This window comes from Ambystoma mexicanum, chromosome 4q (assembly GCF_040938575.1).
Source record: "Ambystoma mexicanum isolate Mex_15411 chromosome 4q, UKY_AmexF1_1, whole genome shotgun sequence".
NCBI classification, from domain to species: Eukaryota; Metazoa; Chordata; class Amphibia; order Caudata; family Ambystomatidae; genus Ambystoma; species Ambystoma mexicanum.
Genome location: NC_090928.1, coordinates 1,169,739,619 through 1,169,757,282, shown reverse-complemented (window position 1 = coordinate 1,169,757,282; position 17,664 = coordinate 1,169,739,619). Strand labels below are relative to the sequence as shown.

General features: G+C 49.0%; 1 protein-coding gene across 2 annotated transcripts in view; it reads right to left on the bottom strand.

Annotated features, from left to right (window-relative positions):
• MOCS1 (molybdenum cofactor synthesis 1) overlaps positions 1 to 17,664 on the bottom strand; it is a 497,242-nt gene that overhangs the window by 82,471 nt on the left and 397,107 nt on the right. For both annotated transcript variants that reach the window (XM_069608747.1, XM_069608746.1), the window contains exon 9: positions 7,802 to 7,922. In XM_069608747.1, the coding sequence (XP_069464848.1) occupies positions 7,802 to 7,922 (121 nt within the window). The remainder of the gene's footprint in view (positions 1 to 7,801; positions 7,923 to 17,664) is intronic.

Below are 17,664 nucleotides of genomic sequence, written 5' to 3'. Positions count from 1 at the left end.
TCCGTTTTTTCATAGAAGCTTCTGCAGCAGAAGGCGACTATTTGATTGGTCACTTAACACTTGCAATTTGTCTGAACAGAATATAGAGCATCTTGGCAGTGCCTCGGCCGTGGCTAGATTCTGCTAATATCCCAGTCAAGTAATACAGCGTTCTGCTCTTAGCGTTCTCCACCAAATGCATTATTGGACGTGTAAGTCTTGGGTCACTTCGGCCAAACACGATTACTACCTGGCCAAACAAAGATCTCAAAATTATCTTTGTCTTAAAAATATTCTCTCTCAAAATAAAGCTCTAGATCTTTTTTTGCACACTCTCCAGCAGATGCTGACTACTTAATGATTCACTCAACATGAAAAATGTTTCCAATGCAAACACTCTCCCATGCCTTATTATGTCACCCACATTTGTATGTCGGAGGTGGGGACTTCTCTAAGCATTGACAGGTGGGAGTGGGGGAAGCAACACTAATATGGGGCTTCAGTTCCTACTCCTTTATGCCAGAGTCCTGTTGCTGGGGACACTCTCGCAAAGAATTGCATTTTCTTTGTATTACAGATGGGCGCAGCTACTTTATAAGGGCGCATTTTGCCATAAATGCGTTGGTTAAAGGAAAAACTTAGATTTAAAAATTATTGCAACAAAGCAACCAACTTAATGCACTTCAAAGTCCTGTTTTTCAGGATCTTGCAGGCATCCATTTTGCAATGGCTGTATGTGTTTTTTTTTATGAATGCCCTGGTATCAATAATCAAACACCAGCCCTCTACAGCGTGCTAGAGGGAGCTTATATTTGTTGTCAGGGCAGTGAATTCAAGCAAACACTGTCGGGGGTTAGAGTGGGGAGAAGAACATCTATGGACAGGCCAGTTATAGGCATGATCCAGCCCCCTAAGACTAAAAACTTCAGGTGTGCACATGAACATGAAACAACCACACCCTTTTCCAAATGCTAGTCCACAGGTGCAGGTCTTTGCTCAGTATTCCAGGAGAGGAGAGGAGAGAAGAGAAGAGAATATAAAACCCAGAGAAACAAGTCTGCAAGTACGGGTCACTGGACAAGCTTGTGGCAGGTGGTGGGAATGGGAAAATCCCTAGCCAGAAAGCAAAGGAAGGCAGATTTACCCAAGCCAGGCTGAGGAGGCAAGAGAAGAATTGAGAACCAGGCATGGAGGATAGAGGAGCAGTCAGTATGATGGTGGAGAATGAGGGACCCCATACATGAGGCGAGGGGCTAGGAGATGGGGGAGGTAATCCATGGGCCCTCCCCTCACTGACAGAGATGGTACTGTAGTACGATCAACCGGTCCATGAGAAGTCCCAAATGACAGTCTGTTTCTGTGGCACAAGGTTAGAAGAAAGGGCAAAAAGGGCCAACAGAATTCAATTTTACAATACCAGAGCCAATATGGTTTCATTACACTCTGTCAAACAAATAAATGCACACATAACCAGCAGTTTCTACAGTAGGTAAGAGTGTAATTTGGTGATTTAATAATATATAATAAATCAATAATAGAAGCTAAAGTTCTAGTTACTGGTACAAAACCTCAGGAATGCAAGGGGAATCCAGGGAAAATGTCCATGTTCAGATAGGTATCTCCCAAAGTCGCTTTAGTGACGTTTAAGAGTTGCTGAAAAATTGCCCACAAGAAATAACAGGATAAATCAAATAAGCAGATATGTAGTTATGGTGAAATAGTAAGCTGTTGTTTTATCTCACACAGAATACCATTACTACAAGACCCAGAGGAGCCATGATGCAAAATTCAATAAATTACACTGCATGCCTAGTACCTAGGACTAGGCACTCGTAGAACCAGATTTGAGACTTGTTTGAGGATAAGGGACAAATTATTCAGAGTACAGAATTCCTTTTAAAGGAACATTTATGTAGTATTCAGTACACAATGACTTGTAATGTGGACCAGCAACAAACAGAGAAAGCACAGGAAGGAATAGGAACACGACCAACCATTTCAAAGGGCAAATAATAAAATAAACAGAGCAGCCAGCAGAAAATGGTCCTAGGATGGGACCAACAGAAACTGTTGCAGCACTGAACACTCAGTCCAGCCATTAAGGAGAACCTGAAGCAGGAATAGGAACAAACCAGGAAGGACATACAAGAGCATAAAGAGAACACCAGGGACTAAGGACAGAGGGCTACGCCAGTATGTCAGAACTTTATCCTAGCGACTCAGCACCCAAACTTAGTGGAAAGCAATTGAGTTAAAAAAAAAAGTTTCTCCTAGATTTACACATTCTTTCAAAGACTGGCCTCCAATCACGCCAGGCAAACACAGCTTTTGGCGAACGGCTAATCAAGAGGGCCTTGACAACCAGCAAACAATTGGGTGTAAGTATACAGTTTGTGTATTGAGCTAGCTGGGGCAAGGGGCCAATCTAAACTAATCCATACCACTAGAGTGGTGTAGGGCTGGGATCAGAGTGAAAATCCCAAAACAAAATTGCAGAAAGTAGGACTTTAAAAGATTCTTTAATTCCCCGAATGCTTACATAATGGTATATTGGGCTACTACTGTGGGAAAACCGGCTACACCACTAGTGAAGGTAAAATTACATTATAGTTGCCACCAACCTACTCCCCAACAAAAGTATGGAGTGATATGATAATCCTAGGACAAAACAGGGTGCTTAAAAATCTCCGCTTGCCGTCCAAGGAGCCTTATGGGCATCAACGGACTGCAGTTATCTGTAAATAAGTTCAGAAATCTATAGATCCTAGAAACAGCAAAACGTTTAGGGCATAGAAAAATTGGATTCTGCTAAAATTGCAAGGGATCATACCTGCAAGTGTTTGCAGACCTCCTAGAAACCTGGAACAGACTAGGGCCTCATCACAACTTTATTTGCGTTAGCGACGCACGTCTGGCGGGATTACTGGCGGATCACGGGTTCGGCGTTAAATATTACTTCCCATTCCCCATCGGGTCAATGGGCATTATTCGGACATGTTTACCCCCAGCTCTGAGCTGCGGGTAAACACGCCAGGCTCAAGATTGGGCAGACCCTTAAATGTGGCAGTAGCACCGTTACCACTGCATTTGAGGGCTTCCGCCCCACTCATGATCGGGCCCCTACCTGCAAGGGTTCAGGAACCCCTGAGAAACTCCCAACTCTTCAGAGAGGTGAGACGTCATCATAATCAAAAGGAGAAACTTTCTTTTCGGTTTTATTGTTACCCAGTTTTGACACCACTTGATGGTTGTATAAATAAAAGCCTGCAAACTATCTTTTCTGAGCTCAAACTTTTGTGCATCCTGCAAGGGTTTCATGACTAGCAAAACATGACTAGCAAAACAAAAAAGGGTACAAAAATGCACATTTAAACTGTGAGGTGAAATAAAAACAGTCACTCGCATAGTGTCTACTGCATGGTGAAAACCTCTTGATAGGATATTTGTCAATCACCAAAAAACATGAGGGGAAAATGAATAATAAAAAACCCACACATTTCAAAGGTTACTCAAGAACAGGGCATTGGAATTACAGATCAACATGGATGTGACCCCCATTCCAGACATTTTGCAAACTCCACAACATATTTTGGACAGGGGCAGCCCGCATACCTCACCAGATACTTTAGGGGCCCATGGGGGAAGCCTACACCTCGACAGCCAAAGGGCATGCCTAACAAAATGCACAATAAATAAATAAATAAACATAGAAAAAACATGGAATGGCGGGGGCCAGAAACTACCTCCAGCCAGACCCAAACCACTGACATAACAAATAAGGCATTCCTCTTTAAAGTGGACAGGGGCGGGGAGATGTAACCTTTTAGAATCCATGACGCACAGGGAAATACATGTCTTTCTTTGGTACAAATACCAACAATAGGAAACTGACTTGCCTTGCAGGAGATAGAAAGAAAACAAACACAGCCCTTTCTCCCTCTCTGGTGTACGCCATAACAGATATACAGTTGCAATTTCCATGTCATAAAGAAGCTACAGATGTTCTATACAGTTTCCCTAAGTGTTTTCTGAGTCAGGAACCACAATAGGGAAAAGAAGGGCCCAGGATAAAGCAGGCAATAGAATCTGGATATACAGGAGGAAGAAAGTAGCACTTAAAGAAATAGAGGCCATTTCTAAAATCTAAAATGCCAGCAGTACTCAAAAATAAGCTTAGGCCACTCTTCTTCCAGCCAACATGATCCTAAGCACAATAGCCAATCGGAGAACAGCCCATCCCACAAAGCCCATGCACAACCAATATTCTTAATCGCTACCCAAGGGGAGGAGAGATCAAATTTTAAAAGACAGCCATCTCACTGAGTCTGTCAACCCTTGTGAGAGTTTGGCAGAGGGAGAACAGAAGACCCTGGAGACCCTTGCGATGGAGACCCCAAGTGGGTAGGGTATGACGGCAGAGACTAGGAAGGAGGAGACACTGGTGGAGTGATAAAGAAGGAGAGGTGTGGGATAGAAAGGATGGAGAGATTGCCTTGGAGAAAGAGGTTTGAGGAGGGCAGTGGTAGAGGGAAGCAAGAGACAGTCTGGCTTATTGAAGACAGAATGAGAGACTGTTTGGGAGCAGAGAAAGAGCTGCATCACCCTGAAGAGGTAAGCAAGGGCTACCACCTAAGCAGAGAAGGACAGAGATATTGGACAGGAGAGAGATAGCTTAGAAATTTGCAATGGGTTATATTGTTGGGTTAAAAGAGATATTGATTTGGAGAGCAAGGAGAAAGATTCCATCTTGAAGAAAGATGAGAATGATAATGCTATGAGAAGGAGAAGAGTAAAGGTCTAGGTGGAGAATATTGTTGTTTAGAGGACTTGGAGTTGAGGGAGGGTTACAGGACGAGGAGATACCATCAGAGGAGAGAGTTGTTGGCACAAGGATGAAAAGGGATTTCATAGGGATAGGAATGAAAAGGTAATTGAGCCACTGCAGAGGGGGATGAGAGCTGTAAAATAGCAAAGAGGTGAAGACCACCTCCTTAGGCAGTCAGACGAGGGAGGTTCCAAAAGATCATATTAGTCCAAGGTAAATTGTAGCGTGACTGGAGGAACTACACGCCACCACTGTCGGGATGCACATACAGCATCCCAACCAGGCAAAAAGGTTCAGGCTGAACCTATTAGAACGTATCATTGTGTGAGCGAATTGAGTTTACTGCAGCAGAAAGCGTTTGTATGGTCTGTAGTTCGTGTTGACAGGTTAGATAATCACATATAGAAACACAGAAGGAGCAACAAACATATAAATGTTGCGGTTGCAGAGGTTAGATAGGGCAGTATATATTACACACACCCAGGTTAAGCTGTAGCATAAAGTTAGGTTCCTTAGTGAGGTGTGCGAAAAAAGCTGAACCAGGTGGAGGATGGACTCAGAAAGGTTCTGTGGTAGAAGCGAGGTAAGCGTTTTAACATGGCAGAAGTGCCAACATACTGGATGTTAAGGCCTAGTACACAGACAGAATCTAACGCAGGTCCTGATGTGGAGCCGTTTAGCTGAGTCTCAAAAGAGAAATCCCTTTCCGTTTCCCAGGAGAGAAGCAGAGGTTAGAGGCACCCACGGTGCAACGATAAACGCCAATTGTAGGGCAAGGACTGAACGTGGTGGGAATGGAATGCTAGTGTAGGGAGAAACAGGAGGGTATGCACCCTTTGAAGGACACATTCATGAGAATAGTGCATAAGGTTATGTGATCCCAACAGGCCGGAGAAAGATTTAGGAGCACTGCCGCCCTCAGCCCAAGATTGGTCATCCCATTTGAATTACAAGCACACGCATATCCAAGTTCAGACTTGAGAGCGGTGCTTCAGTCACGTCATTAATGGGCAGCTGGGGTTTGAAGGAGATGTGGTAAGAGGGGGTGGCATGTACGAACGTTTGTGATTTGGGATAGGAGGAGCAGAGGTGATGCCAATACATTTAGTACACGGTTGGGGATGCAACTCGTGTGCGCGGAGGCATCTGGTATAATGAGGCGGCCTATTGTTTTAACAAAGCAGTTTACTTTGAACATGTCTGGATCGGAAGGGGGCCCATCACATGACAGTCTCGGTCTATTAATGTGTGAATATATTCAAACAACCAATCCGAACCTGGATTCAATAGGGACGATGTAGTGGGCCATGTGTCAGAGGAATGGGCTTAGATAAGGTGTAGCAAATAGGTCCAGGGACTATAGTGGGGTATTGGCATGTTCTATAGGTGGTAGCCAATGAGGGTGGCGAACAGCATTGCAACCTATGTATTCAGATTTTGCGGTTTTCCGCGATATAACCTGTAACTTCTTGGGAAACGACGAGCTCTGCGTCAGTTCAGTTCTACCGGACCACATTTTCACATTTAATAAACTTTATTTTCCCTTGAAAAGAGGTGCAGTGATTATTTGGCTCTTTGATTATTTTTACCGTTCAGGTTTTGGGGTGCCTTCCTCTTTACACCAGCATGACAGAGAAGAGTCTGAGAGAACATCAAGCGAAGTGGAAGGAAAGTGATACTAGGACCACGCTTCTCTACCAATCCCCAACAGAGCACACCAGGTCATCTTGCAAGTCCAAACCTTTTGCTCGGCAAGGCTGGAAGCTCTGCTGCGCTATCTGTAAAGAAGCCCAAGGAAAAAACCTAGAAGGCAGTGGTCAGGAAGACCTGGATAAGCTAATCTATTTAGGAGCCATGGGTCTGCAACCTGGGAACCCCTGTAGCCCAAGGGGAGGTCAGAGTACCAGTGTGTGGCAGCAGGAAAAGAGGAGGAGATGCCCCTTTGAGGAGGGAAGAAATTGTGGACACTTCCTTCGTTTTTAAAACTGAGAGGACATTGGGACTTGTTGACATTTGGAATACTAAACCCTTTGTTGGAGACCTTGTTTATAGTTTTGGTAAGGCCACACTTTCTACTGTCAATTGGAGCCACTACGTTTACCCTTTTCTTTACGATGATAGCCACCTTCTTCACGTTGAACTGACAATTGGAGCCATTATCTTTACCCTTTTGTTGTTTACGATCATAGCTAAAATCCTGACACCACCTTGCTTAATTTACCCTCAACCATGTGTTAATAAAACCCTTGAAATGTATTCTTTGTACAGTTGGTCTCGGTTCTGTGAACACAATAACAGGTAGACAATATGCCGACCTATCGGACCAACTCCGATATTTGCTCCTCACCAAATTACGGATGCCCCGCTCACTGTTTGCTCTGCTTTCCAATCTAATCATAACAGTTGTAATAGTCAACTTCTGATCTGGAAAAACTTAGGAAGGTTTACCATTGGTTTAGTCAACATAGAATAGTCAAAATGTGTGTAGACCGACATTCAGGCCAGATCTCTCCCATGACATGAAAACCACACATAGGCTACAATACTGGTTATCAAACTTTTAGGAGGAGTTTTAGAAATGGCTGGTGTAAAAAGGAATAAAATGTCCCACAATCTATGAACAGGACATTAGGATTAGTTGAAGCGCATGTAAAGTTAAAACATGTAAGCAGCAGACCATGACCACCACTTCATAATAGCAAACCCACATTCTTGTGATCTCACAAACAGAGGCCCCACCCCCTATCTGTGCCCTTTCCTTAGACACCACAGATTTTTGGCAGAGCAGTATTTCTTGCCTCCAACTGGGAGGCAGATCCGTGTACCCATGATTGCTGTACCTCAGATTATTTTTACTGAAAAATGCCTACCTTTTATGCAGAATTTACCTTTTTTAGACACCTCACCATATACTTTTGATCCAGTTGTCTTGGTCTGCTACCATATAAATATATGGATTTTTAAAACTCTGATCCTTTCCCAAGGTACAGGGCTTACCGGCATGTTGCTTCTTCTTTCTTCCCACTGCCGCGCCAATGATCTGAACTAGCTCCTTTTCTGGGGCATTTGTCCTGAGGCAGTCCCTCAGAGACACTTCTGCGTTGCCAAAAAGACACACCTGAAGCGGGGGGAAAAAGATGAAGCCGGTAAGAAAAGAGAACCAATTTGACTTGAAATGACTTGGTGAAATCATCTTAGTCCACAAGTAACTGCTTGCCTCACAAATAGGTTTGAAATCAACAATACAACTGTTGCTACATATGTTCACTTACGATTTTTGTTACTTCAAACATGAATATTGTTTGCAAGGTATAAATAAATTCACCATTTGCCAAAAGTGTAAGAACGAACATGGCCACAACTTTTGCTAAGGAATGGTGTTCACTCAGGAAGGTTTACAATCCAATTAAGCTTTAGTTTAGCGGTCTATGCAATGGCCAATGGGAAATACTAATTTGCATATATGTCGGGGCCAACCCACAATTACAGTGCAGTACCAGAACAATTTGGCTCTGATCAAATGTACCACCGGCAACCCCAGACGTGTGTTTCTGCATAGTTGGGCCTCTGAGGTGAGGTGAATCTGAGGTGCAGACTCTCTCGGGGCATAGAGAGCAAAGGGTTCCATCTCTGGATTACCCTAATAACCCAAGCATTTCATCACTTTGTAAATGTGTGATAGCCTCTCTATGAAGAACAAACAACACCAAATTACCTGTTTGCATGTTTTTCACAGCTTCCATACCACAGTTTTAAATAAATAGATAAATGGACAGAGGCACGTGGCTTGCCCCATGGAAATATATAATGGTTGTGTTGAGCTATCCCTTGATAGTGCGCCGAAAAATAATGGAATGGCAAGTAGTGATGATTAATCAATTCCTGTTTATTTTTGTGATGTTAGAGCCTTTGTGGATGACACGTGTTTCGGCAGAGCTGCCTTTATCGAATCCAGGCTATATAGATAGCTCATAAGTCACTGCATAATGCATAAAGGTGCTGAAGTTCACAGGGATGAATCCCTCCTGATACAAAGAAGTCCTCCGTATGTCCGAGGAAACGTTGCCCCTTGGAGAGAAAAAGAAAGCAGACAGCAGCAAGAGTAGAAGGGGACAGGGAGCAAATGGAACAGGAGTCGGAGGGAGTAAGCTGTGAAAGGAAGCCTCTGTAAAATTACCCTGATCCATACAATCATTCCAGAGAAGAAACATCTATATACAAATCAATCTGGTCCAACCCACAAGGACAGCCCAACAACAAAATGGCACAGACTTATTCAAACCAAGAAGAATTCCAAATAAAATGGTACGACAGGCACATTTCAGATATAGAACCGCTCTAGGGCAGTGATGTCCCACGCAGAATTTCTAGCAGAATGGGGAAGTTAGAAGAAGTGGAAGACTGCTTTGTAAAGTGCAGCATACTAGTAGATTGGGGACATTCTCGCTCTATAAGATCATTAGCTGCAAAAAATAAACAAAATATTCATCTGCATTGAAAGTGTCATGCATGAGCGATAATTGGATAACTTTACATGAGATGGTTGTTGGGGGTTTAGGAGCTGGTGGGGTAGGGCGGAAGATAGACTAACAAAATACATTATTTCATTTTTTTGCAGCGCCCAGACCCGTAGGTATCATAGCGCTAGTACAAGGTAGGTAATATCAGTATAAAGTCAACGGTACTGTGGGTAGCAGGTGGGCTGGTAGTAGTCTTAATATTATGTAGTAATGTATCCTGTGTGTTTGACTGTATGATGTCACAGCTTCCTTGTGGAATGTGGTGGCATCAGGGTTCTGTAATTGATGGTTGGGGACTTCGGAGTGAGAGTGGCTAGTTGATGGGTGTGGGGAAGTCCACTGTTCCTATTTCTGCACGTCGTCTTCGTTTTCTACCATACCTACTGTCTTACTGATCCTAAGACCATGGCAGACCATGGACAATAAAGCGTATTGTAACTTACCATAAGGAGTACTCTTCAATCATTTCACTGGCGACGAGGATGGGATGCTAGGTTGCAGTAGAAGATTCCTATGCCAGTGCTGCTGAGTGGCGTGCAGCAAGTTGAGGACACTGCTGCCACAAGTCTTCCCCACACACAGATGGCAAAAGGGTACAGTGCAGCCAGCCAAGATTGCTCTGTCCCACTAATGGAGCGTGAGGAGCTCCGGCGACATGGCCAGAAAGTGTTGAGGCCTCCACCAGCATGCAGAAGTATGCCTGACCAACTCAGCCATGTTTGTGCAGTTTGCGAGCAGTCCGGATCTGGTGGCAGGGAGAGGGGCCTTGTCCCCACTCCCGTTTCATCTTGTGTCTTCCCAGCGAGAGATAGGGTGTGTTAACCGCCGTCCATGGTTTCCCTACTTTGCTCCTGGGAGCTGGGCAGCTCAGGAGACAGCGAGCAGGGAGTGGGAGATTCAGCCTGCAGAGGTAACTGTTGGCAGAGAGATCCCGGACCATCCTGCAGTATTGAAGGCGGGACAACCTTCCAACTCGTTTCTTGGACCAATGGTGATGTCACAGGAGCAAACACTGGTTCTGTCAAGTTACATTGATGGCCGTTGGTGCGCCTGCAGACCCTGTCCGGCGCACAGTGTCCTGGAGGTGATGCCTTCAAGGAAGATTACGAACTATGTCGGAAGTGCGTTGCGTCGTTTTAGTACTTATTTTTAACAACGCATCATTCAAGAAGAAGATGCTTGCAGCTCTAAAGAGTGGATCAATGAACATCCGGAAAGCCTGATAAGGTTGACATCAATCCAGGGGAGTAGTGCGGTGTGCTCTGTGAGTAAGGGGCAACTCCTGAAGGCTCACAACATCAAGTGTTTTGGGACTCCTAGAGCTTGAGTTGGGGAGTTTCCTGGATCCAGCACAACTTGACTCTGGTTAGCGTCAGAATTAGCAGTAGGTGTGTATGGGCATGTAATAATATGTTGTTTTGTCTGTGTAGTGGCCCACGTTGTATAGGGTTAGGTTGTTTTTCCGGGGTGGTAGAGGTATGTTGTTTATAAGGCCATTGTTTGTTTCTTGTTTGCTGTGTTTGTGTTGTGCCCTTCCACCCCTTTTTAGGATTCCCTGGGTAGTATTGAATATGCATGCACGAATACATGCAGGGGAGTGTTGCGATGATCATTAGGATTGTCGCAGTATCAGTTTTATGAGTACAGGAGGGTGTTTTCCTGCGTTGTGCATCCATTTATGGAAATGGGGGGTGGTGGTTATTTTTGCTGAATATGGGTGGATGCAGGATACTATTTCCTGAATAATGGATCCATTCATGGACATGAGGGTGGATGGTCTGGGTAAAAAGGGTACAAATGTTTTATTCGCTACACATGTTTTACTGGCTATACTATACATGCAATCAGTCTATGTTCACATATATAAGTGCTTTACCTTATAATGGTAGTGTGTGAATGAGGTTTAGTGAAGCAAATGTTTTTATGTGGGTGACTGCATACTTACATGAAGTGTTAGTTTAGATATTGTGGTCCTCATATGGGTATGCGCGTTATGTGTTGAGTAACGTGTGTAAAAGTTTCCCGGTGCCTCCATATGTGCACACCGTGGAGCATGTTGAAGGATACATGCATAGAGTGTGTTATGAAATTTGGGTGCATTGTTTTATTTACACACTGGGAAATATTGTGAGGGAGTTCTATTTTGAGGCTATGCCATGGTAAAGTATCCTTATCACTGGGTGTCGAGGCATGGTGTCTGGTAGATTTAGTTGGTTTTTGGCCATATTTATATTTGGAGGTGTGTGGTTTTACTCTTTTTCCGTTTGGACTGGTTGTCTGACTTGAGTAAGGATGGTTGTAATGATCTGAAGTTTGGATTTTGTAAAGACAAATATACTTTAATGATATTACTGTATTGGTACACTACACTATGTTATGACTGGGTGTGATGTCATGGTATAGAATGTTCAGAGAAGGAACAAGTTACTTACCTGTAACTGTTGTTCTCCAGCATGGGTCTGGCATGGATGCACATGCTCATGAATATTCCCCGTCGTCAGGCTGGGAATCCTCGGTAAAGAAAAAACCAGTATCAGTTTCGTTTCTGATCTGTCTTTCGTAGTAATAACCAATCACTGGTCTCTGCGTCATACTGACCACAGCCAATGACTGCCCTCTACCTAAGCACCGCCTCTGGCAGCCATCTTCAGATTTGGAAGCACGTGAAGTGGCAGTATGACCAAGTGAAGAGCCGCAGAGGGGTAGGCGGGAGGGTTCGCATGTGAATCCATGCCAGACCCATGCTGGAGAACAACAGTTACAGGTAAGTAACTTGTTCCTTCTCCAGCATGGGGTCTGGCATGGATTCACATGCTCATGAATAAAGAATACATAGCAGTACACACATGCACAACCACGGGAGGTGGCAAAGGCTCAACATTAAGCATTACATCAAACTCAACATTAAGCATCTTACCTCCTCACCAGGCTCACCTCAGGCGAACAGGTTGCGCAGCACTGCTTGGCCGACCCTGGACTCCTCCCTGGAATCCCGATCGACGCAGTAGAATTTCGTGAAGGTGTGCGTCGACCTCCACGTAGCAGCCCTGCATATGTCCAGCAGGGGCACACCAGAAAGGAACGCCGTGGTAGCTGCGATCGCTCTGGTGGAATGGGCTCTCGGACGGCCAGGCAGCGGTCGGTTTGCCAACCGATGACAGTACATGATACAGCCGGAGAGCCACCTGGAAATGGAAGCCTTCGAGAGAGCCTTCCCCTGATTGACAGGTCCAAAGTTCACAAAGAGTTGTGACGTCTTCCGAAAACACTTCGTGCGGTCCACGTAGAACTTCAGCGCTCTAGCCACATCCAGCGAGTGCAAAGTCCTCTCAGCCGGCGACGAAGGCGACGGGAAGAACACAGGCAACACCAAGGGTTCGTTTAGATGGAAGTCCGACGGTACCTTGGGCATGAAGGAGGGGTGCGTCCTGAGCACTACCCTCGTGTCGTGAAAAGTCAAGTACGGGGCCTTGCAGGAAAGGGCCTGGATCTCTCCCACCCGTCGTGCGGAGGTGATGGCCACAAGAAACGCTGTTTTCCACGACAGAAACTTCAACGGGGCCGAGTGCAGAGGCTCGAACGGAGGTCCCATGAGCTTGGTCAGCACCACGTTGACCTCCCACGCCAGGGCCGGCGCCTTCACCGGCGGGAACGATCTGAACAGTCCCTTTATGAACTCTTTCACCAGACGATGAGACCACAGGGACGTCTGGCCCGTGGTTCTGGTGTATCGGGAGATCGCAGCAAGATGAATCTTGATGGACGCGTGTGCCAGTCCAGCTTTGGCCAGCGTCAGCAGGTACGGCAGTACTTGGGGAGCCGTAATCCGTAGAGGGTTAATCTTCTGTGCGTGGCACCAGACAGAGAACCTCTTCCATTTGTGTCCGTAGCATTTAAGAGTCGAGGACGCCCTGGCCTTTGCAAGAACCTCTCTGCAGTCGGCCGGTATGTCGTATCCTCCAAACTCTAGCGCTGCAGGAGCCAGGCCTGCAAGTTCAGCGATTTCAGGTCGTGGTGGAGGATGGCGCATCCTTCCCTGGAGAGTAGATCCGCGTCCACCGGCAGCTTGATTGGCGGGGACGCTGACAAGTCCAGAAGGTCCGGGAACCATATCTGCCTCGGCCACGCAGGTGCGACGAGGATCATCCTGCACCGTGACCTCTTGAGCTGGTTGACGAGCCGGATTAGCAGTGGCAAAGGAGGGAACGCGTAGAGGAACAGGCCCTCCCAGGGGAACGAGAAAGCATCGCCCATGCTCCTCGCCTGGGGAAACCTGCTGGCGAACCTCCGGCACTTGGAGTTCGTCGCGAACAGGTCGATCTGGGGTGTGCCCCACCGTCGGAAGAGGCGATCCACTAGATCCTGCCGTAGTTCCCACTCGTGGCACGAGCGCAGCTCCCTGCTGAGTGAGTCGGCGATGGTGTTTTTTATCCCTGCCAGATGAAACGGCACCAGAAACATCCTTTGGGCGACTGCCCAATGCCACAGGTCCTGCGCCTCCTTGGACAGTGCTGGGGACCTGGTTCCGCCCTGTTTCCTGATGTAAAACATGGTGGTGGTGTTGTCGGCTTCCAGGGAGGCATCCGTGGTCACTGTCTCCTGGTGGTCTGGGGTCTGGAAGTCCATGCCCGCCGTCAGATGCGCGCGGGTGCCCCACCACCGGACCGCTCGGCGGAAACTCTCGTCGAGTGTGATCCTCTCCTCGAAGCCGCCCGTCGTTTGGATCCAGCGCGCGTCCAGGAACTCCTGCAACGGGCGCATCCGGAGCCTGCACATGGGAATGAGGTAGATGCAAGAAGACATCATTCCGAGGAGGGACTTGATGGACCTCACCTTGGCCGCGTCGGAAACCAACATCCGCTGTACCTTGCCCAGGATGGACCTGGTCCTTTCCTCCGACGGGGAGGCCAGAAGGGACACTGTGTCGAGCTTCGCTCCCAGAAACAGTGCGTTTTGCGCGGGTACCAGGTGGGACTTGGCGTAGTTCACGGAGAATCCCAGGTCCGTGAGAAGTTGGACGGTCCTTGCCGTGTGCTCCACGGCAAGTTCCCTCGTCTTGGCTCGGATGAGCCAGTCGTCCAGGTAGGGGTAGACGTGGATCCCCTCGCGGCGCAGCTGCGCCGCCACCGGTGCAAGGCACTTGGTGAATACCCTGGGTGCCGACCGTAGTCCGAAGGGGAGGGCTTTGAACTGGTAGTGACGCCCTTGGACCACAAACCTGAGGAATTTTCGGTGCCCCTTTAGGATGGGAATGTGGAAGTAGGCATCCTCCAAATCCAACGACGACAGGAAGTCTCCTTCCTCCAGCTGCCCCAGGACGTGCTGGAGGGTGACCATCCGGAACTTCTGCGCCTTGATGAACTTGTTCAGACGTCGCAGGTCTAGGATGGGGCGCCATCCTCCCGTCTTCTTCTTCACGAGGAAGTATCTCGAGTAAACTCCGGAGCCCCGAAGCCTCTTTGGGACGAGTTCGATGACGCCCTTCCTGAGCATCGCCTTTACCTCCAGGAGAAGCTGAGGGACGTGAAGCTCTTTCCTGGCCACGGGGGGGACGCGCGGGCACCTTCTTTGAAACTCGAGCACGTGGCCCCGGGCTAAGGCGTCCAGCACCCAACGGTCGGTGGAGATGGACTCCCACACGCTGACGAAGCTCGCCAGCCGGCCTCCCACCGGGGTGCTTCGGTGGGGGCCCGACCCCACGGCCGGTTCAATCCTGTTTCGACGAGGCTTTGCCGCCTTGACCTCCTTGGCGACGACGGCGGGGTCCGCCAGACTTGCCTCGTCCTCTGTAGGCCTCCTGAGACGACGAGCGGGCCGCTTGACGGTAGGTGGAGAAACCGCCGCCGGAACCTTTGAGGCACCCTTGCCTCCGCTGCTCCGAAAGGGCGTCCGTCGTTGCTGCAGAACCCCAAGGGCCCGGGCCGTCTCAGTGTCCGCTTTAATGGCCTGAAGGGAATCGTCCACTGTTTTCCCAAACAGGTTGTTCCCATCGAACGGCATGTCCAGGACTCTGGTCTGTACGTCTTGACGGAAGTCCGTAGCCTTGAGCCATCCACGCCGCCTAAGGCACACGCCGTTGCCCAACTGGCGAAACCCAGTGTCGGCGATGTCCGTCGCAATAGTGATGGCGTGGTCCGACGCCACCTCGCCTTCCTGTAGGATCTCCAGGGCATCCGCCCTCTTGTCGTCCGGTAGGAAGTCCAGCAGGGGAGCCAGTTTGTACCATAACTCCCTGTCATAGCGGGCCACGATAGCCAAGGCTTTGGCCGCTTTAATCGTCGTCGCTGCTGACGAGATGACCCTGCGTCCCATAGCGTCCAATTTCTTTCCCTCGCCGTCCGGTGGGGAAGTCGATGTGGAGGCCGCACCCCCCCCACTTTCTTCCTGGCCGCCGCGGAGACGACGGAGTCCGGGGTAGGCTGCGCCCGGAGGCACAGGGGGGCCGCGTCCGGGACCCGGTACTTCTTCTCGTACCGGTCTCTTCTAGCTGGCGTCGTGGAAGGGTTCTTGAGGAGGGCGAGGCCCTCATCCCAAATGTCGTCCAGTAGAGGCACCGCGAGGACCGTCTTCCTCTTGGCCTCGCGCCGTTGATAAAGGAATCCTTCCTTTTTCTTCTCCTCAGGGTAGAGTTGGAAAAGCTCGGATGCCCTGGCGATCATGGAGTGGAACGATCCAATCTCGTCGGGCGGAGAAACCCTGGTGGGAGGTGACGACGGTAGATCCTCGTCGTATACCTCGTCGTCCGTACCCGTCGCTGCCGTGTCAGTCCCCGTATCATCCCCTCGGGTGGACGGGGAGGAGGGCTGGACGGGGCGCGACGGCTGAAAAGGAGGTGGAGGGTGAATCCTTCTTTTCTTGGGAGGGGGAGCACCCGAAGGTCCCGGTTCAGGATCCCCCGACGGGAGAGGTTCCTCCGTCGGCAACGGTAGTCTCGTCCTTATCTCTGAACATAAGGACTGTATAGCCAACAAAATGGCCGCCGAGTTGTCTTGCGGCACTGGCAGAGGGGAATCCGACGGGCGATCAGGAGCCCCGTCGGCACCCTCGACGATGTCGTCGTCACCTGCGTCGGGATCCATCCCGACGGGCCGGTCTTCTTCCACGCCAAGGCCGTGGCTTAAGACCTCAATCAGCTCTTCCTCTGAGGTTGAGGCCGAATCTACGACGACGCCCTGCCCCCCCTTTTTCTTCCCCGCCGGGGGTTTCACGGGGGTCCTATCGATGGGCACAAAAGAGGACTCCCTCCGAGGTGGCAGGGAGACTCTGAGCCCCGAGGTCGCCACCACTGGTGTAGCCTCCACAGGCTGAGCCATGGCCGCCGCGACAGTATCGATAGAGGGCTTGGCCGGATGGATTAAGGCCTTCACCACCTTAGGTGCGCTCACCGCCTTATCCTTGAGGGGGGGAGGGACACTGCCTCGCTCCCCCTCCGATGGGGCCTTCGAGCTCGACCGGGGCCTCTCCAGGAGCTTCGCCGGGTGCTCTCCCTTCCTCTTACCCGACCCAGAGCGTTGGCTCGTGGCTGAAGGTGCCGGGGAGGGTGCGCCCTGCCTGGCGCCCGTAGAGCCCGACCGTTCGTCGCTCCCGGTGCCAGCGGACTCGCGGTGCTTGGCCTTGTGTTGGACCCCCGTTGCTGGGGCGTCCTCAAAGGTCTTAGAAGACCGCTCGGATTTCTTCCTCTTCTTCTCGCCTGATGGGCTCTTCCCTTCCAGCCAGTTGGCGAGACGTTGATGGCGGTCCTTCATGGTCCGCTCCGACATATTGCTGCAAAACGCACAGTCCTTCACCACGTGCGTCTTGTCCTCATGTAAGCAGTAGAGACAAAAGGAGTGTTCGTCCTCCTTAAAGACGTTCTGCAGCTGGCATCCAGGGCAGATCCTGAACAGCTTTCCGGGCGTCGAGCTTCCCTTCTCCTGGGCCATGTCCGGGCCTGAGAAACTTCTGGAGTCCTCCAAAAGCGTAGCTCGACGAGATCTTCACCCTTGAGGGGCGCAGACGAATCTGACACGGGTCCCCGTAGATCGGATGGATAGTCGGTGGAGCTTGAGGCTCTTTTGACCGAAAAAACGAAGTTTTTTGAGAAAAATGTGAAAAAATAGCACTAACGCTCGAGAGCAATAGCACGAGGATCCCAACACATGAACGTGCGGTAAAAATCTGAAGATGGCTGCCAGAGGCGGTGCTTAGGTAGAGGGCAGTCATTGGCTGTGGTCAGTATGACGCAGAGACAAGTGATTGGTTATTACTACGAAAGACAGATCAGAAACGAAACTGATACTGGTTTTTTCTTTACCGAGGATTCCCAGCCTGACGACGGGGAATATTCATGAGCATGTGAAT